Source organism: Neofelis nebulosa, chromosome 16, assembly GCF_028018385.1.
Source record: "Neofelis nebulosa isolate mNeoNeb1 chromosome 16, mNeoNeb1.pri, whole genome shotgun sequence".
Lineage (NCBI taxonomy): Eukaryota > Metazoa > Chordata > Mammalia > Carnivora > Felidae > Neofelis > Neofelis nebulosa.
In genome coordinates, this window is record NC_080797.1 from 5,969,490 (window position 1) to 5,992,695 (window position 23,206).

General features: G+C 47.9%; 1 protein-coding gene across 1 annotated transcript in view; it reads left to right on the top strand.

The window, feature by feature from the left end:
* The window catches only part of DNAH9 (dynein axonemal heavy chain 9), a 337,407-nt gene that overhangs the window by 242,245 nt on the left and 71,956 nt on the right, over window positions 1-23,206 (top strand). The window contains exons 51-57 of the mRNA XM_058704720.1: window positions 2,308-2,427; window positions 5,091-5,279; window positions 8,443-8,678; window positions 13,676-13,798; window positions 14,775-14,979; window positions 15,802-15,966; window positions 21,521-21,661. Of these exons, the coding sequence (XP_058560703.1) occupies window positions 2,308-2,427; window positions 5,091-5,279; window positions 8,443-8,678; window positions 13,676-13,798; window positions 14,775-14,979; window positions 15,802-15,966; window positions 21,521-21,661 (1,179 nt within the window). The remainder of the gene's footprint in view (window positions 1-2,307; window positions 2,428-5,090; window positions 5,280-8,442; window positions 8,679-13,675; window positions 13,799-14,774; window positions 14,980-15,801; window positions 15,967-21,520; window positions 21,662-23,206) is intronic.

Below are 23,206 nucleotides of genomic sequence, written 5' to 3' on the forward strand. Positions count from 1 at the left end.
TTTTCCTTCACTCCAGAAAATTACTTTGTCTTTTTTCTTTAGTACTCTCCCTTCTGTTTCCTTTTTGATCGTATTTTCTAGAATGCATATTTGTTGGAAGTTGGACCTTCTGATGAGTCCTATGTTTTTTCTCAGAGTCACTTTGTTTTCTTATTCTTTCTAAATTTCCTCAAATTCATCTTTTAACTCTTCCCTTGAATTAAAAAATTTTTTTTAAATGTTTGTTTATTTTTGAGAGGCAGAGTGTGAGCAGGAGAGGGGCAGAGAGAGAGAGGGAGGGAGATGCAGAATCCGAACCTGACAGCTCCAGGTTCTGAGCTGTCAGCGCAGAGCCCTATGCAGGGCTCGAACCCACAGACTGTAAGATCATGACTTGAGCCGAAGTTGCACACTCAACCGACTGAGCCCACGGGGCCCCTTCCCTTGAATTTATTATTTTTTTTACATCAACAATAATAATAATTTCCACAATCGCTTTTGTGTTCCCTGTTCCTTTTACTAGCATCCTCTTCTTGTTTTATGGATGAGACATCTCGAATCTTCCTAAGAAACTCATCGTGAAGGATTTTAGGCTTTCTTGTGCTCTTTGTGGCTGACGTTACCTCTTGTCTCAGGTTGTTGCTTTTGTTGCCCTCTTGTTTACCTCAATCCAGGCTTCATCAAATGCCTTTTTGTCTTTTGTGTTTTATAAGAACTCAAGATCTGGTGAGAGCTCTGTAGGCAAGGGCAGAGCTGGCTCACTGGAAGAACTCGTTTTGGGGATCAGTTGAGTTCTGTTGGCTACATCCCATATGCCACAATGTGGCGTCTTCTCTCCGCCACTGTTGAGTGTCCTGCTGGTGACACGGATGCCTGGTGGCATTGGACACTGAGCACGAGAGTGGAGATGGGGGTAGAGGATCAGTAAGCTTCCAATAAACCCTTTGGCTTTCAGCATCCCACCCCATCACACCTGACGTTTCCAAATCCCCAGTGCCTATCCCCTTTGGCGAACTGAGGCCCACTCTGTACTGCAGCTTCCTGTGCCCTGCTCTGGAACTTTCCACTCCTCTACGAGTCCAGTCTGCCATAAATCTATTGGAATCCCTCCCCCTCCAATGACCCTCAACAATTGCTTAGTGTTAAGGATTTGACATTTTCAATTGTTGCATAATTATTTTAGAGCAAGCCTCAGGGAGAGGAGGAAGTAAGTGAGTGTGGCCAGTCTGCCATCATTAATCGGACAGCTCACCACGTGCTTTTCCAACTGCTTGGCTGTATAAACTTGGCCCGTGAGTGGTTTCTCTTGTGACTTGGTAATGGCCAAAAAGGCAGCCCGACTCCATTATCGTGGTGACCTGAGACATACTTCGAGGGCTATGCCCCGTGTCCCTGTGTCTTTGTGAATGCAAATGTGTATTCCAGGGGTAACAGAAGCTATGCACGTCAATTCTAAATTCTTGATCAATTTAGAAAACCTTAAAACCATGTCTTTTTATAAAACGTTCCTCGACTTCAGGATCATTGGAGAGAATCGATGAGGTTAAGCAAAAGTGAGCCGTACTCCTAAGACCTTAAAGCAAGGGGAGGGCTTAGATTGCAGACAGCCCAATCCCAAACCACAGACCTGCTGCCCCAGGCACAGTGTGCTTCCCTCCAGGACCCCCGGGATCCTCCTGAACATTTTCAGGCCACCCCAGCCTTTGGTGCACTTTTGCTTTGAACAGCAGCCCTTGCCTTCGTTGATAGGCTCCTGCAACCCATTTTCCCCCACTACAAGGAGAGAGAGAATTTATGCACCCCCCCCTCTATGTCTGTCACCACCCCCCCCACCTTGGCTCTGCACTGAGGTGGGAAACTCAGCCCTCTCACTTGGGTCAGGACCGATCTAGACGTCCACCTGGACTCTCCCCCAAGATCACCCCTGATTTCCCTTCCTTTCCTTCTCTGCCCAGCCTTCCTCAGCCCCTTATACCTTCCCCCCGGGGGCCTTCCTTAAAAATCACCGACAGGGGCGCCTGGGTGGCGCAGTCGGTTAAGCGGCCGACTTCAGCCAGGTCACGATCTCGCGGTCCGTGAGTTCAAGCCCCGTGTCAGGCTCTGGGCTGATGGCTCGGAGCCTGGAGCCTGTTTCCGATTCTGTGTCTCCCTCTCTCTCTCTGCCCCTCCCCCGTTCATGCTCTGTCTCTCTCTGTCCCCAAAATAAATAAAAAGCGTTGAAAAAAAAAAAAATTTAAAAAAAATCACTGACACATGCATCTGTCTCAGCAGCACTAGAGGTGACTCAGGCTGGAATTACTGATCGACCTCATGCTCCTTCCTCAACAGCACCTTAATGAAAACCTGGCCAAACTCACAGCCAAGTTTGAGAAAGCCACGGCAGACAAGCTCAGATGTCAGCAAGAAGCCGAAGCGACCGCAGGCGTCATCTCCCTTGCAAATCGCCTGGTGAGTGTGAGCCCCAGCAGCCTGAGCCTTGATCATATTATCCGAGCTTGTCAGGCGCCACAGAGGTGCAAAATAGAGCACAGCTTAGCGATGCTCTGACTTGGGGGGCGGGGGGGAATATTTAAATGTGCTGGGATGCGGGGACCAGATCCTGAGAAGTGTGAACGCACACCCTGGTGTGCTCAAAAGAGTTTTCCGGGGCTCCCAGGTGGCTCAATAGGTTGAACATCCAACTCTTGACTTCAGCTCAGGCCATGATCTCATGGTTCGTGGGCTCAAGTCCCATGTCAGGACTCGTCACAGCTTGAGATTCTGTCTCTCTCTCTCTCCCTCTGCATCTTTTCCCCACATGCTTTCTCTCTCTCTCTCTCTCTCTCTCTCAAATAATTTTTTTTAATTTAAAAAAAAAAAAAGTTTTCCTACAGAGACGGATCAGTAGGGAAGGTGGGAGCCCTTGACCTATCAGGCAGCCGGTGACACGTGACATGCTGATGTGCCTATACGTGCATCAGCCGGAGGAAGGGGTCCAGGACGAAGGTAGCTGCGTGACAGGTGAGCTCCGAAGCTCTTACCCATCTAACATCTGATGATGAGGGTGTGGCCAGGATGAGGAGCTGAGAGAGAAGCAGGAGAGAAGAAGACCTCTCAACCCTGAGCATTTCTGAGCGTGACCTTGCCTATACGTACATGTGCACAAACACCCGCACGCGGGCTCCAGCCTCCCTGCAAAACTAAATCCGAGGGTCACAGCAGGGTGCCTGTCTCGTGGGTGTCTAACAGACTGCCCCCCCCAAAACTTAGCGGTTTAGCACAACAATCATTTCATTGCCTCTCACGGGTTTGCAGGCCAGGAATCTGGGTAGGTTTCAACCTGCGGGTCCTCTGCCCTGTGTGGCGCCTCCTGGGGCCACTCAGCACTCTTCAGCCAGCGGCTGGCTGGTTTGCCACATGCACCTTGGCAGGAGCCCCTGGAAGGTCTCTCCAGCAGGGTACTTAGACGTCTTACATGGAGACCCAGGGCTCCCAGAGACAGAAAGCAGAAGGTCCCGGTCTCTTAAGGCCTGGGGCCAAAACCCAACAGAATATCACTTCCACTGCGTTCTGTTGGTCGCGGGTTCAGGGAGGGGGCACATAGACACCAACTCTTTTTTTTTTTTTTTATCTTTATTCACTTTTGAGAGACAGAGACAGAGCGCGAGCAGGGGAGGGGCAGAGAGAGAGGGGGACACAGAATCTGAAGCAGGCTCCAGGCTCTGAGCCATCAGCACAGAGCCCGACGCGGGGCTTGAACCCACGAACCATGAGATCATGACCTGAGCCAGAGTCGGACGCTCAACTGACTGAGCCACCCAGGCGCCCCTGTAGACACCAACTCTTGAGGAAAAGAGTGTCAGTATTCATTGCCTTTTTTAATCCCCTGCGGCTTATATGTTTCCTCATAAACCAGCTAAGATCCTGGAAGGCACCGTCCACGGGGTATGATTTCTCTTCAATGGAGAGCCTTCACAACACCTTTCTCTCCAAAGGTAGAACTGATACCTTTTTTATGTTTATTCCAGCCACCGTTTGTTTATAAAACAGAGCCAGGTTTTCTCGTTTAGGGAGAAGTGAGTCACAACCATGACCGAAATGAGCCATGGCTTCCGGGAAGAAAGGCGTGCATCTGTGCCGTTGTCTGTCTCCCCTGCTGTTGAGTAGCTTTGGGACGATGGTTTTAATGGAACAATTCAGTGTAGAGACAGCTCTTCTGCAAGAGGTAGTCCAGACCTCCCAGCTGGCCTCCCATTCCGCTTTCTGTTTGGCTTCCAGAACTTAGCACGGCCTTCTCTGCCTGGCCCGGGAGTTTTCTGAATTGAACCTCTTGGGAGGCAGGCAGGGCGTACACGCTCTGAAACCAACCCTGTCTCTACTGACCTAGAGGTTCTGGAGAGACTTACTGGTCTTTATCCGTGTCACCTAAAACCTGGGCATGGGAATGGTTGGGCTGGCACATCCTTAACGTTTCTTCCAGCTGTGATGTTCTCTGATGCCATCTCTCAAGGAAGGAAAAAGGGATCAGTCACAACACAGACTCACCTCTACCAGATGCCTACTGTAGAAAGGAGGCCCCTCCTCCCCAGAGAGGGGCTCCCCCTGGGAGAGGAGCGCCATACCAAAGCGGGGCGGGCAGAGTCAGGACGTGTTCCGCCATCTTGGTGCCTCACGCACGGCCATGTTTCAGTACTTCTGACTCTGGGCCTTCATTACCATGTCTGTCTCCCCGCCCACTGTGAATTATTTATAGCGCGTGGGATTGATTTTATTTCTTTTCCTCTCCCCAGCATTTGGAGAGGAGAGGGGGAGGTGCATGAGCTTCTAGTATGTTTGCATCCCAGGCACTGTGCTAAGTGATTAACCGACACGGTCGTATTTAATTTTCTCCAAGCCCGCGTTCACACCCTGTAATCCATCCACAGCCCCAATAACACATAGCACAGAACAGAACAGGGTCTCGTTCCCCAAAAATGTGCGACTCCCCGTGGATCCACAGGGCCACCTGAACGACGTCCCGAGACTGCTGCCAGCAGACGAGCACCGTGCGTCCCGTGTGACTCAATCCCGGGGTCTGTATGCGGCCTGTGGGATGATGCGTCGCCTGTCCCCTCTGCTCTCTGAAACCACAGGTGAGGGGACTGGCCTCAGAGAACGTGAGGTGGGCAGAGGCCGTGCAGAACTTGAGACAGCAGGAGAGCAAACTCTGCGGAGACGTGCTTCTGACCACGGCTTTCGTTTCGTACCTCGGCTTCTTCACGAAGGGATATCGGCAGAGCCTCATGGACGGCACCTGGCGACCCTACCTAAGCCAGCTAAAGGTGTGTACAGCCTGGATTTCTCCTACAGCTCTACAGCCAGGGAGCCCTCCTGGCAATAAAGTCTTCTAGCTCTTTCTTGCGTGCTTCCACCACTAGCACCTGAGCGTCCCCTAGTGATCCTGGGGTCTGGGAGGGAGACCTGTGCAGCCGTGTTCCCATACAGTGCCCTGCCTTGCCATCCACTGCCCTCTGGGCCACCTGAGGACAGTGCCTCTCCCCTGTAAAAAAAATTTTTTTAACGTTTATTCATTTTTTGAGAGACAGAGCAGAGCATGAGCGGGGGAGGGGCAGAGAGAGAGGGAGTCACAGATTCCAAATTGGGCTCCAGGCTCCGAGCTGTCAGCACAGAGCCCGACACGGGGCTCGAACCCATGACCCGCGAGATCATGACCTGAGCCGAAGTCGGACGCTTAACCGACTGAGCCACCCAGGCGCCCCGCATCTCTCCCCTTTAATTGGGCTCTCCGTGGCCACTCTGGTCCACTGCCCAGCAGGCTGTCTCAAAACTGCGAACCCCAAGAGTCCCCAAAAGCACCCTGAGTTGCCTCCACTGCCCCTGCTCTTGAGCCAAATGGCAGTGTCGCAGTGGGGCCCAAGGCTCCCTTCCCAGATCTGCAACACACCTTGTCACCAGATCCCAGGGCTGCGCATTCTGTGCCCGTGGCTCATGGACCCCCTTGTGCAAACCCTTCTGCCTCCTTCTGTCATGTGTAGTTGGCCCGTCCTCCTAGCTCCCAGCCCTTCCCCCTCTTCTGAGATGGCCAAGTGGGGAAATGCCAGTTCCTGATCGAAAGGGGTTCTAGAGCCAATAGTCAGAATAATTCCTAATCCTGTCCACTTTGCCATGACTCGTAGTCCTCAATCCACAAATGTTCACTGAGGCGTCAGCCTGTGTGTCCTCCCTAAAGGCCAGGATGGCCGCAGGAAGGTCCTAGTCTGGACGGTGGAGGAGACTAGGTTCACGAAAATTGGCTGCAGTAAGAGTCAGCCGGGCAGTTCACCATGTACAGGAAGAGTTGAATTCCAGAATGCATCTGTAGGTAGAGACCCAGAACATAAAACCCATATTGTCTAGTGGTGGTTGGTTGCAGAGATCAGCTCACAAAGGCTCATTCACTTGATGATTTGTGGTTTAAAAACTGTTACGGAAATACATACACACGTACGTACTATTACGGTACTAGAAAATAAAAACGAAGCTGTCGTTGATCTCAAACACCATGGAAAAGGAAATTGTTTGTTTTTGTTTTTAGTTTATTTATTTTGTGTGAGAGAGAAACAGAGTGAGCAGGGGAGGGGCAGGGAGAGAGAGGAAGACAGAATCCCAAGCAGGCTCCTTGCTCCCGGGGCAGAGCCCGACCTGGGGTTCAATCCCATGAACCGTGAGATCATGACCTGAGCTGAAACCAAGAGTCGGATGCTTAACCATTTGAGCCCCCCTGGCGCCCCGAGAAAGGAAATTAATAAAAGGGCAGTCATCAACTGAGTGAATAAAGATGGGGAGCTCAGTGGCAGCTTAACGGGGATTTTGCTGGCTTGGTTTGGCGTTTCTAGGCACTTTTGTGCTGTAGCCCCTTTGGTGGTCGGGAACGGGGTGGGGGGGACCTATGGGTTTCTTCTCACGAGAATGCTTTTCGTGCACAAAATGGTCTTGAAATACGTTTCTGATCCCCAGGGTAAGGATGCTTTAGTACTGGCCATCTGCAGCCCTCGTGAGTGAGATTAAAGGAAAGGGGAGGGATCGGACAGGGGTTCCTCAGGTAACTGGGAAGACAGACCACAGAGGACAGAGGCACAGAGAGGTTAAAGGGGCATGTGTGCGTGAACCTCACAAACATCCCACTAAATGAAAGCAGACACGAAAGGTCACCTGTCCTAGGACTCCATTTATGTGAAGTATCCAGAGTAGGTAAATGCGTAGAAAGTGGATTTGTGGTTGTTGGGAACCGGGGGGTAGAGGGGAGCAAGGGAGTGACGGGGCTTCCTTTTGGCGTGAAGAAAAATGTTTTGGAACCAGATAGAGTTGATGGTCACACAACATTGTGAAGGTACCAAATGCCATTGAATCGTGCACTCTAACATGGTTCCTTTAAGGGGCACCTGGGTAGTTCAGTTGATTAAGCATCTGACTTCAGCTCAGGTCACAATCTCACGGTTCATGGGTTCAAGCCTCACGTCGGGCTCTGGGTTGACAGCTCAGAGTCTGGAGCCTGCTTCAGATTGTGTCTCCCTCTCTCTCTGCCCCTCTCCCGCTTTCACTCTATGTCTCTCTCTCTCAAAAAGAAAGAAAGATTAAAAAAATTTTTTTTTATTTTTAAATTTTTTTTTAATGTTTATTTATTTCTGAGACAGAGACAGAGCATGAGCGGGGGAGGGGCAAAGAGAGAGGGAGACACAGAATCCGAAGCAGGCTCCGGGCTCTGGGCCATCAGCACAGAGCCTGAGGCAGGGCTCGAACCCACGGACCGTGAGATCATGACCTGAGCCGAAGTCGGACGCTCAACCGACTGAGCCACCCAGGCGACCCCCCCCAAAATTTTTTGTAATAAAATAAAAAAATAAATGAAATGGTTCATTTAAGTTACGTGAATTTTACCCCAATTAACAAAAATGCGCGCGTGCCCCCAGTGGAAAATAGGACTAGCAGCAGAATTGAGCTGAGAGAGGTCAACAGAAAAAGGAAAGGAGGAGCCCTATAATCCACCCTGGAAGTGGAATGTTCTGGGCAGGGAGAAAAGTAGGCATCTCCGGTTGTGTGCAAGACGGGCCTTCGTCAGCAGGGGGTGACATACGGGACAGCAAGGGTGGCGTGGGCTGGCAGCGACAGGGGAACGCCCACGAGGCCAGGGGCCCACGTGACAACAAGAGAGCAGCAGGAAAGTGACCCTGTTAACACGGGCGAGGGCAGACAGGAGGCTGTTGCTAATGTACAAATCATCGATGCTAGAAATTTGATTTGGGCGAATGCGCTAATGAACAAAGGGTCACCGAGCCTGGCTGCTGCTGTTCACCCACCGAGAGAAAAAAGGCCCTCAGGACGTTCAGAAAACCCGCTTCCAGAAATAACCGCGCAGCCAGGAAAGCCCTTTTCAGGGGCATTTGGATCTGGCTAAGAAGGCTTGCCTCTCTGTTCTGAGCGCGTGCCTCATTTCTCCCTCGTCAGGTGCCCATCCCGGTCACCCCCACCCTGGATCCCCTGAGGATGCTGACGGACGAGGCCGACGTGGCAGCCTGGCAGAACCAGGGCCTCCCCGCAGACCGCATGTCCGTGGAGAACGCCACCATCGTGGTCACCTGTGAGCGCTGGCCGCTCGTGGTTGACCCGCAGCTACAAGGCATGAAATGGATCAAGAACAAATACGGCGAGAACCTCCGGGTCACCCGGATTGGTCAGAAGGGGTAGGTGGCTGAGCACATCACTTCTGACTCTCACCACCTGTGCAGAGAGAAGACAGATGGAGTGAGCGGATCGTAAGACAACCCCAGCGGGTTGTCTCTACCCTCCCGGTCCCTCCGCGAGCCTTCCTGTGTTTCTCTTCCCATTTTAGGACACCTCTCCATGGAAGATGCCTGGGTAGTTGTGTTCGTCATTAGGAATCGTGCGTGACCGCCTCCTGACCCATCAGGGGCCCTTTCTCCCCGCCTTCCCACCCCCCCACCATCGTGTTCACACTCACACCTCTCCTTGGACATGACCTCCCCATCACGCTCCACCATCAGGCAGTTCTGTGTTTTATAAAGTCTCCCTCACATTGAGCCAAAAAGTGCCTGTCTTAGCGCATCCTGGAGCCCACTTGTCTACCCGTTGTTTCTACCTCCGGCCCAGCGCCCCGCAGAACAAACCCAAACGCGGTGTCTCCCGAAGAATGACCGGATATAGCAGTTGGCAGCAAGTATAGCCAAGTTAGCGGTGAACCCCCGAGAGCCCTTTCGCCTGCCTCGTACAGCTTCACACATTCCCGATGGGGCCGTTACTACACGAAGGGACATGAGTGTCTCTGAGAATTCCTATCAGCACCCACCACACTTCACGACCCCAGACCTTGGCGTCTCCCACCCCATGGCTTCATTAACTGGGTTAGAACTTAGCTTTGTAGTCTCTGCTCTGGATTCTTGTCCGTGACGTTAGGATACGTGAGCGGGATAGGAGGGCGCCGTGGGGAAGAGGAGGAGCGACAGAGATCATTTATTGCCAGTCCTGGTGTTAGGGACCTTATCTCAAATGCTTTCCTTAATCCGCACAACTGATAAGACGAGCACGACTGGTAGGTACCATTTCACATCTGAGGAAACTGAGGTTCACGGAAGCAAATCAATGTCCGCCAGAATATATACCATTTTGAAAGCAGTGGACGTTTGTATGCCCATGTTCATAGCGCGGTGCACAATATTCAAAATGTAGAAGCGACCTTGGGGCGCTTGGATGGCTCAGTTGGCCGAGCATCCCACTTTGGCTCAGGTCATGATGTCATGGTCTGTGAGTTCGAGCTCTGTGCTGACAGCTCAGAGCCTGGAGCACGCTTCGGATTCTGTGTCTCCCCCTCTCTCTCTGCTCCTCCCCCGCTCACGCTCTGTCTCTCAAAAATAAAAATAAACATTAAAAAAAAATGTAGAAGCCACCCAAGTATCCGTCGACACACGAACGGATGAACGAAACGTGTTGTATCCATGCAGTGAAATATCAGCTTTAAAAAGGAAGGCGGTTCTGACACGAACCTTGAGGACATTATGCTGAGTGAAAAAAGCCAGACACAAAAGGACCCAAAAGATCTATGTTGTAGATCTGTCGGGTGCTTTTCCAGATACCGTATGGTTCTACTGGTAGGAGGTCCCTCAAGTTATCAAATTCGCAAGAGGCAGAAAGCAGGATGGTGTTACCAAGGGCGGAAGGGAGGGGTGTGGGGAGTTGCTGGTTAAAGGGTACAGAGTTTCGGTTTTGCAAGGTGGAGAACTTCTGGAGACGGAAGGTGGTGACGGTAGCATGGTAATGTGAACGTAGTTGATGTGCCGAGCTGGGAAATGGAAATGGAAACATCCATAACTGCTTTCTTTTTTCCCCTGGCTAACTTAGAACTCAATCAAAATAGGATTGTTGCAGTGATGTTACATGAAAGGATTCCTGTGCATAAAAACACACTTTACTTTGGCAGAGCTTTGCTTGAAAACTTAATCAGAATTTAAAAGCGGCTGAGATGGGAGAGTTTGTGTTCCATATATTTTAAGCACAATTTTAAAATAATTAAATTTAAGAAAAAAAAAAAAACTGACGGAGGCAGCATTTGCTTCTCCGTTAGAAACCCAGCCCACAGCCACCAAGGTGAGGTTTGGTGGTCTGGTCACACGTCCCAGACGCGGTTGCCCAGAGGTCCAGATCAGCCAGCGTTGTTTAAATCAAACACGCAATGTTACAAAAATAGTTCAAGCAAATATTGACTGCCAGACGGATCCTTTCTTCTAGAGAGGATAAGAGGAGAAATGAATCCCAAGGTACGCCCGGGTATATTTTAACCTGTGCCATCGATCAGACTAATGTCATCCTGGCCTTCTCCCCGCATTTTGATCAAAATACTCCTTTCTAGGGGTGCCTGGGCGGCTCAGCTGGTTCGGTGCCCGACTCCTGCTTTTGGCTCGGCTCATGATCTCACAGTTTCATGAGTTCGAGCCCCGAGTCAGGCTCTGTACTGACAGTGCAGTGCCTGCTTGGGATTCTCTGTCTCTCCCTCTCTCTCTGCCTCTCCCGTATACGCGCTCTCTCTCTAAATAAAAACATAAATAAACATCAGAAAAATCCCTTTCTAATTGGCCAACAACTGCCTTTTAGATACAAGCGTTCTTCCTCTTTGCTCGTCCTATATCCCTAAGTACCAAAAACAGTGCCTGACACATAGTAGGGCTTCGGTAAACACGTGTGCAGTTAATTCTCTGTTTCCTGTCCATCCACTTTTCTGTTGGGTGCTTTTCTAGATCTGTTGTATATTATCTGAATGTAAATATTATATTACAATGTGTGTGAAGACTGTTGGGTATGGTCTCCCTTCATCACATGAGTGGATATTTGCTCTGGTGGGTCATTTGTCTTTTAGTCTTATTTATGGGGTTTGACAGATGACAGCTGTGGGGTTTTTTATTCTGAGGGCTTTTTTTTTCAAGTTCATTTATTTCTTGAGAGCAAGAGAGAGAGAGAGAGAGTGAGCAGGGGAGGGGCAGAGAGAGAGAGGGAGAACTGAGAATCCCAAGCAGGCTCCACACTGTCAGCGCAGAGCCCGATGTGAGGCTCGGACTCACAAACTGTGAGATCGTGACCCGAGCCGAAACCAGGAGTCAGACGCTTAGCCGGCTGAGCCACCCACGTGCCCCTGAGGGCCTCCTTTGTGTCCAGATATGTCATCCATTTATTCTATACGTCATGATTAGAAAAGCCTTTTTCTCTCCAGAAATTATATAAATATTCACCTAGATTTTTTTAGGGCTTTTGTAGGTGTTTTCTTTTAACATTGAAATCCAATAACCTGAAATATATTTTAGGGTGCTATATAAGATACAGACCTAATTTTCACTTTCAGGTGGTTAGCCATTGTTCTAATACCATTTATTAAATTCTCCATCCTTTCCTTGATTAATTAGAGATGACATTTTACTCTGTATTATTTTATTACACAGTCTTTATTCTTTTCCATTTATATAATATACCAGCTTTTAATTACTCAGCTTTGTATTTAGCAACATTTATGGTGGCAACTCGCATTACAAAAGTCATGTATCATCACAGTAAAAAGGGGGGGGGGTGATGTTACAAAATAAAAGAAATTAAATACCCTATAATTCATCATTCAGGGGAAAACTCTAACTTTGGGGGATATGATACCCTTTCAGATTCTTCCTATATATCCAGTTTGTTCAAGTTATAGAAAATATTTTAGAATTTGCTTCTTCCTCTATATCTATATTGTTAAAGTTACATAAAATATTTTATTTTTTTAAATTTATTTTTGAGAGATAGAGAGAGGGAGGGAGGGAAGGAGAATATGAGTGGAGGAGGGGCAGTGAGAAAGGAGGTCAGAGGATCTGAAGCAGGCTCTGTGCTAAGAGCAGAAAACCCGATGTGGGGCTTGAACTCATGAACCATGAGATCATGACCTGAAGTCAGATGCTTAACTGACTTTGCCACCCAGATGCCCCTAAAATATTTTAGTATTAGCTAATATGAATACCTCCTCTTTTTCTTAGTAGCTTTTATATTTTTAATCATCCTTATTGTTTTCTTTTAGGTTACCTTTAAGATTTATTTATGATCAATCTCTATAGTTTTATTGTTATCTATTGTTTGAATTGGAATTACATCAAACTTATCCATATATTTAGACAAGATCAACCTTTTAACATGTTTATTAAACTCTACATAACACTGACACTTTTGAAACAACCTAGTTTTGGCAATTGTTAAATAAATTAAGGTATATAAGTACAGCCTGACAGCCAGTCATAGAAAATTATTTTAGAAGAATATTTAAGGGGTGCCTGCATGGCTCAGCCAGTTGGATGTCTGACTCTTGATTTCAGTTCAGGTCAAGATCTCACTGTTGATGGGATCAAGCCCCACATCGGGCTCTGTGATGGCAACACAGAGCCTACTTGGGATTCTCTCTCTCCTTCTCTCTCTGTCTCTCCCCTGCTCATGCATGCTCTTTCTCTCAAAATAAATAAACATTTTTTTACATAATAATACAATTTTTAGGGTCACCTGGGTGGCTTATTGATGAAGCGTCCGACTTCAGCTCAGGTCATGATCTCACAATTCATGAGTTCGAGCCCCGTGCCGGGCTCTGTGCTGACAGCTGAGATCCTGGAGCCTGCTTCCGATTCTGTGTCTCCCTGTCTCCCTGCCCCTCGCCTGCTCGCACTCTCTCTCTCAAATAAACGTTAAGAAAAACATTAACATAATAATAAAATTTTTCAAATATATATTTAATGAGATGGGGAAATGTTTCTGATACATTTTACGTACAGGAACCAAATGATAAATGTGCTGCGTGACATCCAATAACAAAGAGAGGTGCAAATGTAAGTTAAATTATAAACGAATAATATATAACAAAATACAAATAATAAACTCGAGAATATAATATCTCCAAACATACATGTTAAACACCAAGATGTAAATGACCGATGGAAGGGTTACATTCATTTCCGTATTCTTTTTTGCATTTTACGTTTCCTTCTTTCTAAAACTTTATGAGATCGCCTAAGTATCAGTTTAAACAGAGAAGCACGTGACCGCCGAAGTCATCCCAGGTAGCTGCACCTCCACGTTTGCCACTGAGGCCACGGTCGTCCTGTTACATTTCCTGTGGATCCGCACCTTGCCGCCAGCTCACACTGCCCGACTTTCTCCCCAGGTATCTCCAAACCATAGAGCGTGCCCTGGAAGCTGGAGATGTGGTGCTAATCGAAAACCTGGAAGAATCCGTTGATCCTGTCCTGGGTCCCCTGCTCGGGAGAGAAGTCATCAAGAAAGGACGGTACGACTTAGCCATGTTGTTGATCCTGTGTGAGGAACTGGATGGTCGCCCCAGGTAGAACCGTGAGCAGATCTGCTCTGCCCAGAACACATTCTCCTTAACTCCCATCAGATGGCTCTGACGGGACCCAAGGGGAACACTCAGCTGCCCTTGACTCGTAGAGACAGTTTTCTGGAATCACTTAGCTCCTGTCCGGTCACGTCCTCCTTGACTTCCCCCTACATGTTAGCGGCGCACTGTTTTGGAAGAACTTTAGAAGGAAAGTGGTCAAAACGCAGACTGACTCGTAAGCATGAGTCATTTTTACCCAAGCCAGACTTCTGGGTTCTGAGAATTCGGTTCTCTGTCCATCTGTTGAGTCCTGGTGGCTTTGGGGGCTGGTAAGTGGTCAGGGGCTCAGCAAGCGTCTGGCAGAAGGAGGGACACGAGAGAGGAAGGAGAAGAGGTAATTATGATGATGGGTTGCTTCATTCCAGAGCCTCACCCACTGCCCAGGCCATAAATACCCTTTCCGTGTCCTTAGTATGTGCTCACTTACCGAATTAACCACCTTAGCAGTTACTCTCCATCAGCCATGAAAGAAAAGGGACCCCATCGCTGCTAGCCCAGAAGGCAAGTTTCTGCAAACTTAGGGTGCCCTTTCCTGCAAACACTTTACTGCCATCTGCTGGGCACGTTTCATAACGTACTCACCTCCCTGGGCAACTCCCTGGATGCCTCTCCCTGTAGTGGCACATGCAAAATCCAACATGGTGGCCGTGGGAGAAAGTCTCCCACCCTCCACCCCCGTTCCCCACATTAGGGCAAATAAGAATCCTAGCGTTCAGGCTAGACCTGCTTGAGAGGAATCCGAATGTGGCTATATTGTTTGCTATGATCTTGCAAAAAACAAACAAACAAAAACTATCTGGAATTCTGTCCCAAACCAAATCTCACAGGAAGGCACCCCACCTTCACATGACCCTTCGTGTTCCAGATTCATCAAAATCGGAGACAAAGAATGTGAATACAACCCCAGCTTCCGGCTCATCCTTCACACCAAGCTGGCCAATCCTCACTACCAGCCCGAGCTGCAGGCTCAGGCCACCCTGATCAACTTTACGGTGACCAGGGATGGCCTGGAGGACCAGCTGTTGGCCGCCGTGGTCAGCATGGAGAGGCCGGACCTGGAGCAGCTGAAGGTTCGTGGGGGATCCACCAAGGAAGGGAGGGAGAAAATGCTCTGTGACTGCTGCGGTGATCTAACAGCACAGAGCCTGCTTGGGATTCTCTCACTCTCTCTCTCTCTCTCTCTCTCTCTCTCTCTCTCTGCCTGTACTTACTCTCTCAAAATAAATAAATAAACTTAAAAAGAAAAGAAACAGAAGATGACCAGAGTAGCTGCGGCTGGGGCCCCCAACAGGAAGATTGTTCTTTCCAGGGCTCGAAAAGCAATAATCCCATGCAGTACAAGGGCAAAGAAATGACAGCTGCCTGAACTCACGTGTTCCCCGCCCCCCCCCCCCCCCAGTAGCATCATAGTGCTTTAGGGTATGGAATCTAATGATCAGGAAGGGAAGACGAGGGGAGGTCAGCTTCGACCCCGGAGCCCCACTCCGACTTTGAAGAAGGCTCCAGCGATGAGCTTGTCTAAACTTGTCAGTTTCTGTTGATTTTTTTTTCCAAGTAAAGAGCATCTACAGGAGAGCCATTCATTTGGGGCAGTAAAGAGGTAATAGAGGTGACCTTCCAGAGAATGAGAACTTGACCCTACCCTCTGACTAGTCACACAAATAGTTTCCGCTGAGGGAACACGCTATGTGCCAGCACTGTGTTTTCTCCTCTGAGAAGGGGCTGGGGCTAGCCAGCCAAGGTTATGGACACATTAAGAAGGTACCTCAGGGGCCCCTGGGTGGCTCGGCCAGTTGAGCGTCTGACTTCGGCTTGGGTCATGACCTCACAGTTCGTGAGTTCGAGCCCCACATCGTGCTCGCTGCTGACTCCCCCTTGCTTTGTGTTTGCAGTCAGATCTCACCAAGCAACAGAACGGGTTCAAAATCACCCTGAAAACACTAGAAGACAACCTGCTTTCTCGCCTGTCTTCAGCATCTGGGAACTTCCTGGGGGACACAGCCTTAGTGGAGAACCTGGAGACCACCAAGCAGACGGCCGCGGAAGTCGAGAAGAAGGTAAAACTGCCTGGCAGCGTTCCCAGGTAGCGTTGGTAGGTTCCCACATTCCTTCCAGAAAGTCAAGGCGGGCAGGATTCCTGAGATCACCACCTCACGCCGTGCATCAGGGAGTTCCCGACTTCTGGGCAAGGAGTTTGACCCCTCGGCTCCACAGACATTTGGCGAGCGTGAACTCTATGCCTGCTGAGAGTTTGCACACTTGCCCTGAGGCTAAGGAATCGCACCCCTGTGTGCCGTGAGCACTGGCTGGCTCACGGTTGCTCCCTGAGAAAGCCCGCCAGCCGGCAAAAGTCTCGAAAGTCTGATTGCAATGCAAGCAGCTTCGGTGGCTGCTCAGGAAGGCCAGCTCTCAAAAACGGCTATCATCCCGGGAAACTCTGCGGTCTCTAGCTTCCTTCCTTTACCTCACATTGTCTGGAAGGCTTTTATTCCCCCCTGTGGGAGACGGAAGGACAGGATTTGAGGGCATCCGAGCCCCTCGCCCTTTGCGGGGAGGCTGCTGAAACTATACAGGCTCTTTTTCATCCACAGCCCTGCTGTTGGATCAGAGGAGCAATGAAGATACTGGTTCTGAGCAGGATAAATGAGTCTGTAACAGGACACCTCTGAGGGAAGGCACTGTTGGTCAGATTATTGGGATTTCTCCACATATCAAAGCCGTTGTTATGGGTCGGGACAGGGTAGGAAAAATGAGAGGTGATGACGGGTGGTGTAGGTAGACCAGCTCATGCCCACACTGGGGTAACAGACAAAAAAATGAAGTTGGAATGGGAGCCTGAGAGCAGGAAGGTCCAGGTTCACATTGTCTCTGTGGCCACGGTGTGGCCACCAGGTTCCACTCCTGGTTCTCTGTGGCCTCCATATCTCTAGAAAAGGGAGTGCAGAGTTTGTATAGTAATTGTGTACAAGTCCCCCTGTCTTGGGTAGGAGAGATGGGGCCTGGGGGGACAGAACCCAGCTCACACATGGTGATATATGGGTAAAGTTTTAGCCCAGGAAACATCTCAGATTCCAGGAATAAACACCTAGATAGGCATTGATGCCAATAACTGAAAGATGAGAGCAGAAATGGATCTGGGGATGAGAAGACATTATTCGTTTCGTTTGTGTTGTGTTGAGTTTGGAACGCCTTTGGGCCATTCATGTAGGTCCCTTCCTTGAGTTTCCAGATAAATGACCTTGGTTGGTGCTAAGAGTCATCAACAAGTAGTTGATCATTGAAACTGAGAGCAGAGGAAGTCATGGGGGAGATGTGTGTGCAGTGAGGAGACTGAAGAATAGAGCATTGAGAAGAATCCTCAGACGTTTTAGGAGAAATACAGAACATGTCGACTGTGGAATAGAGCAGACAGATGGGAAGAAAAGCAGGAAAATAAGGGATTGTAAAAGAAAGCATCTCAAGAGGGTGTGCCGGTGATGTTGAATGATGCTGAGGACTCAAGGTATGGCTGGGATGTGGCCACTGAACTTTGCAGAAAGGAGTCATCAGTGATCTTGCAGAGAATGGTTTCAGTGGTGTCATGGAAGCAGAAGCCAGACTGAATTAGAATGAGAGCAAATGGGATCAGAAAAAGGGAAAGAGAATATAAGCTACCCTTGAAAGAAGCCAAACTGAAATGGCAGAGAGAGAAAGGATTGCGACTTAAAGGAGACATGGGTCCCGTGAGACGGGAAAGATTGGGTGCGGTAAGATCTTCACCGGAGGTGGGAGGATGCCTGGTTTGTAAAGTAAAAGCCGCAGTTGATAAGAGAAGGTGAATTTACAGGAAAAAGAAGGAACAATTAATGTAGCGGGGTACATGAGAAAGTCAGAGGAAATCTAATTCAGGTCACAGATGATGAACTTGTCTTTGGAAAGATGGAGAGCTAGTTCCAAAGTGATAGGGGTTGGGGGCAAGCATGAGTCTAGAAATGAGATCCATGGTCCATGGATTCATCCAGGAAACTCAGGTAAGGAGACAGAAACTTCAAGGAATCAGAGGAGAGGCAGAAATTAAGGAAATTCCTTCCTGATGGTCTCTCTATAGATGGTGAAAGCATGAGTCACATTCACCTGCGGAGAGTGAAGGAGTGGTAGTGAGGCAGGCAGTTTGGGGAGAGGAATGAAGGTTTACTGAAATAAGAGTAAAAGTTAATTCAGGAAATATAATTAGTGGACAGCATTAGGAACCCAGGTGAGCTTGAAAAGGATGGATCTGTGATAACACCATTCTGAGTAGCTGTTTTTGTTCAGTCCACCCCCTTCCGAAAAGCTTTGTCTTTAGCTACTGAATTTAACCGATTTACGTTTATTAACATTATCAACAGAGTGAATTTCTTTCTACTGCCTTCATTTGTGTTTTCTATTAAACACGCTTATTTGTTTTTTTTCTCCCGTCTTGATTTTTCATCATTCTCATCTTTATCCTTTCCTGATTTTAAAGTTAATTTACTTTGGGGATACCTGGGTGGTTCAGTCACTTCAGTAGAGATCTGACTCTTGATCTCGGCTCAGGTCATGATCTCACATTTCATGAGATTGAGCCCCATGTGGGGCTCTGCACTGTCCATATGGAGCCTGCTTGGGATTCTCTCTATCTGACCCCCCCCCCCACTCATGTGCACACACTCTCTCTTGCTCTGTCTCTCTCAAAATAAACTTTAAAAAAAAAGTTAATTTATTTTATTGATTAACCTTGTTTCATTTATATATGAAAATTATATTTCATTTTATATGACTTAACAATATATATACTGATTTAACAAAGTCTAATATAAAGGGATATATAGCCTCTCCCAAGACAATATAAGGACTTTAGAATACTTTGATCATCCTTTTCCATCTTCTGTTACTGTTTTATAATATTTTAGTTCTACCTTCGACTTCCTTTTCCTATGATGGTCATTTTTTTAACATTTATCTATTTTCTTTTTTTTTTTTAACATTTATTTATTTTCTTTTTTTTTTTTTTTTTTTTTTTTTTAATTTTTTTTCAACATTTTTTATTTTATTTTTGGGACAGAGAGACAGAGCATGAACGGGGGAGGGGCAGAGAGAGAGAGGGAGACACAGAATCGGAAACAGGCTCCAGGCTCCGAGCCATCAGCCCAGAGCCTGACGCGGGGCTCGAACTCACGGACCGCGAGATCGTGACCTGGCTGAAGTCGGACGCTTAACCGACTGCGCCACCCAGGCGCCCCACATTTATTTATTTTCAAGAGACAGAGAGAGACACAGTGTGAGTGGGGGAGGGACAGAGAGAGAGAGGGAGACACAGAATCTGAAGCAGGCTCCAGGCTCCAAGCCATCAGTGCAGAGCCCCATGCGGGGCTCGAACCCACAAACCACGAGATCATGACCTAAGCCGTAGTCGGATGCTCAACTGACAGAGCCCCCCAGGCGCCCCTATGGTGGTCATTTTTTATAGCCCTTGTTATTTAGATTAACCACATATTTAAGAAATTCTCAGATCTCATTTCCCCCTTTTGATGTAATCTTCTAGTTGAGGCAAATAATTATTTCTTCAAGGGTCTGTGGATAGTAAACTTTCTTTGACATTGACTGCTTCTTCTAAAAGCTCTGGTCTTTCACCGGATTGGAAAATTCTCAACCATTATGCCTCCAAGTGTTGCTTCTCCCTCGTTCTCTCTGTCCTGTATCTCTGTTAAATGTATTTTGAATCTTCTCTTTCTGTCTGCCAAGTATCACAACCTCATACATATTTTTCATCTTTTTCTTTTCTCTCTGAGCTACCTTTGTTCCAATTTCCTCAGATCTGTCTTCTAGTTTTCATCTTCTCCTTCCAGCACTGGTCCATTATTTAACCTGTGCACTGGGTTTTTCATTTAAATAACTGAATTACTTAAAAAGTCCTAGTGAGTTCATTTTTTTTTCCAGGTAATAGCTGTTCCTCTTTCTAATGTCCCGATTTTATGTTTTTCTTCAGCTCTACTGCTTTTAAACTGAAATAGTTAATGGTGAGTTATAGATTGTTCAGGGATCTTCAGCTCTTGGGATGCTAATCCTCCTGGGAATTTGGGGGGAGTAGATTCTCATTTTCCCCCTTGGTAACACTTCCTTCTGAAGTTTGTAATTGTTTATTGCAAGCTGATCTTTGAAAAGGATCGTTGTGGTTTGTTTGTTTTTTTTTTTCTGTGAGATTCTCAGAAATTATCATTAGTTTCACTCGTCTGGAGCATAAGGCAGGTCATACTGAGGCTTGTATTTAGTGGCCTCTTCTTTCAGACTCCCTCTCTGACACTTGGGTCTGTTTCCTCATTTTTACCTGTGATAAGAAATTTTCTGATAATAAACTATTCCATTGAAAGAGATCCTCTTTCAACCTAGATGGATCTAGAGACTTGAATGCTAAGGGAAATGATCAGAGACAGATAAATACCCTATGATCGCGCTCATATGTGGCGTTTTAAAAAATGAAACAAAAAAGAGAGACAAGCCAAGAAACAGCCTCTTGACTGTAGAGAACAGACTGACGGTCACCAGAGGGGAGGTGGGGGTGGGGGGACAGTAGGTGATGGGGCCAACAGCACACTTATCTTGATGGGCGCCGGGTGATATATGGAAGGGTTGAGTCACTGTATTGTACGCCTGAAACTAATATCACGCTCTGTGTTAACTATACGGGAATTAAGGGTTTTTTTTACTAAAAGGAGAGATCCTCTTTGTGAATTTACATATGAACTCTTTCATAAAAATTAAAACAAAATTCAATTTATGCTGTTTTCACTGGACTTTCACTGCCTGTAAAACTGGTTTATTTTCAAGTAATATATGCATGTGTGTGTGTATGTGTATGTATTCTCATGCTTGTGAAAGATCACCTCCTTTCTCACTGATGCTCTATTAAAAAAAAAAAAAAAAGCACACACAGCAGGGGCGCCTGGGTGGCTCAGTCAGGTGAGCATCCAACTTTGGCTCAGGTCATGATTTCATGCATGGTTCATGGGTTCAAACCCCGCCTCAGGCTCTACGTGGACAGCTCAGAGCCTGGAGCCTGCTTCAGATTCTGTGTCTCCCTCTCTCTCTGCCCCTCCCCTGCTCGAGATCTGTCTCTCTCAAAAATAAATAAACATTAAAAAAAAAATTTTTTTTTAAATAAAATAAAGAAACAAACCAGAAAGATGCACTTTAAAAAAACACCAGCAGGGGGCGCCTGGGTGGCGCAGTCGGTTAAGCGTCCGACTTCAGCCAGGTCACGATCTCGCGGTCCGTGAGTTCGAGCCCCGCGTCGGGCTCTGGGCTGATGGCTCGGAGCCTGGAGCCTGTTTCCGATTCTGTGTCTCCCTCTCTCTCTCTGCCCCTCCCCCGTTCGTGCTCTGTCTCTCTCTGTCCCAAAAATAAATTAAAAAAAAAAAAAAAAAAAAAGTTGAAAAAAAAAAAAGTGAATAAACACTTAAAAAAAAAAAAAAACCACAGCAGCTTCCTCACCTTCTAGCTGCTATCCCCACCCAGACCCACCTGCCCCACACACAGACACGGTGTGTGTGGACACAGAGAGGCCAGGCTGACGGGTTGGTGTGAACAACGGACCGCTATTTCTTTCCCTACCAGGTCCAGGAGGCCAGGGTGACGGAAGTGAAAATCAACGAGGCCCGCGAACACTACCGGCCCGCAGCCGCCCGGGCCTCCCTGCTCTACTTCATCATGAATGACCTCAGCAAGATCCATCCGATGTACCAGTTTTCTCTCAAGGTGACCTACACCTGCGGGGCTTTGCGTAAACCTGGTCATACAGCCACCCAGCTGTCCGGGAGGGCTTACCCGCGGGCTCCGTGGGCTACGGCAGGTCTATCAGATCAAATCCGGGGGACCTGTGACGGTACCTTCAGACCCACCTTACAGTCCTCATCTCTTTAACTGGGTCACTCAGGACTCACGGCTTATTCCCACAGGATCAGGGGCTGTCCCAGCCTCACTCACTCAGGCAACACAGTGGGTGCTAAGCTTACTGAAGGCAAGGAAGAGAACCAAGAAATATCAGAAGTGGCCCCCCACTGCCCCCCAAAAGAGCTTAAAATACGATAGGGACGATCACAGGTGCGCGTGTCTTTCATAGGGGTTAAGACCAAGGAATGGCGTCAGTCCAGCCTTCAATTAGTTTCCCCGCTACCCTAAGTTCCTCCAGGCGACTGCTTTATGGTTGCCGAAATACTTCTAACACCAAAGGTGTTAGCACATTGTAAGTGCTGACTGCTCTTAACTTACTCATGAAAAAATAAAGCCCTATAAATTTTAAGTGAATCGATGAAAGTCTTTCTCCCGTAGGGTATGCGCAGTTGAAGACACATTAGGGATAGTGCAGCATTTCTGAACAACCTCTGTGGTTCGACCTAACAGACAGAGGATGGACACACACGCACGCACGCACACACACACACACACACACACACACAGTCAGAGCTTACACCTCATTCTGCGAAGGGGAACACTTGATGGAGGTCAAGGTGTGGGGTCGGAGGTGAGCAGGTAAGACATCAGGAGGTCTCCAGTCCCTGGGGCTCATTCAATGGCGGATGGCATTTTACCATTTCCGGGTCCCCTTCCCTCAACTCAGAGTCTCTGCAGACGAAAGGAATTGTGTTTATATTTGATGCACTTAAAAGCAATCTAATGCTTGGCCTCGTATTCAGGTCAAAGCAAACGATGAAAGAATTACGAGATGTTTCAAGACAGCATAAGAGTTAGCATGGTAAGCAGAATAGCTGTAAGAGGGCTCCCCAGTTCTGAGAGTGGCTGAAAAGAAATCAAATGAAACCCAAGAAAAGATGTGTTCGGAAACATGGGGAAAGTTGTTTTGCAGCAATAACACCCTGATCGAGGCTTGTGTTGTCATAGAAGCACTGTTTTTTTTTGGGGGGGGGGGAGGCATTTGGCCCCCATACTGTTATTAAGACTTGCCAACCAGCTTGATCATCGAGAGCAGATTTAAATGCTTAATGATAAGAAGGTCTTCAGAGGGACTGAAACAACAGTATACTTAGAAACCTTGTGCGATGGGAAGAAAAACCAATCCCTGGGGTCTCCACGATCTTGGCTTTTGTCTGAGGTTGGGTTTTACGGTCGCTGCTCCAGCCACAGATCCCTGTTTCCCAAATGGCTCTGAGCAGGAATATGTCCAAATGTGTCTCTTGGCTTTTACACAACCAGACACTCTTCAAGAGCCAGTTTTGAAAAAGCTGGGAAGCTCGTACCAAGGTTAAGATGGAACGGGGGTGCGTTGTCATTTTTCTCCAGAAC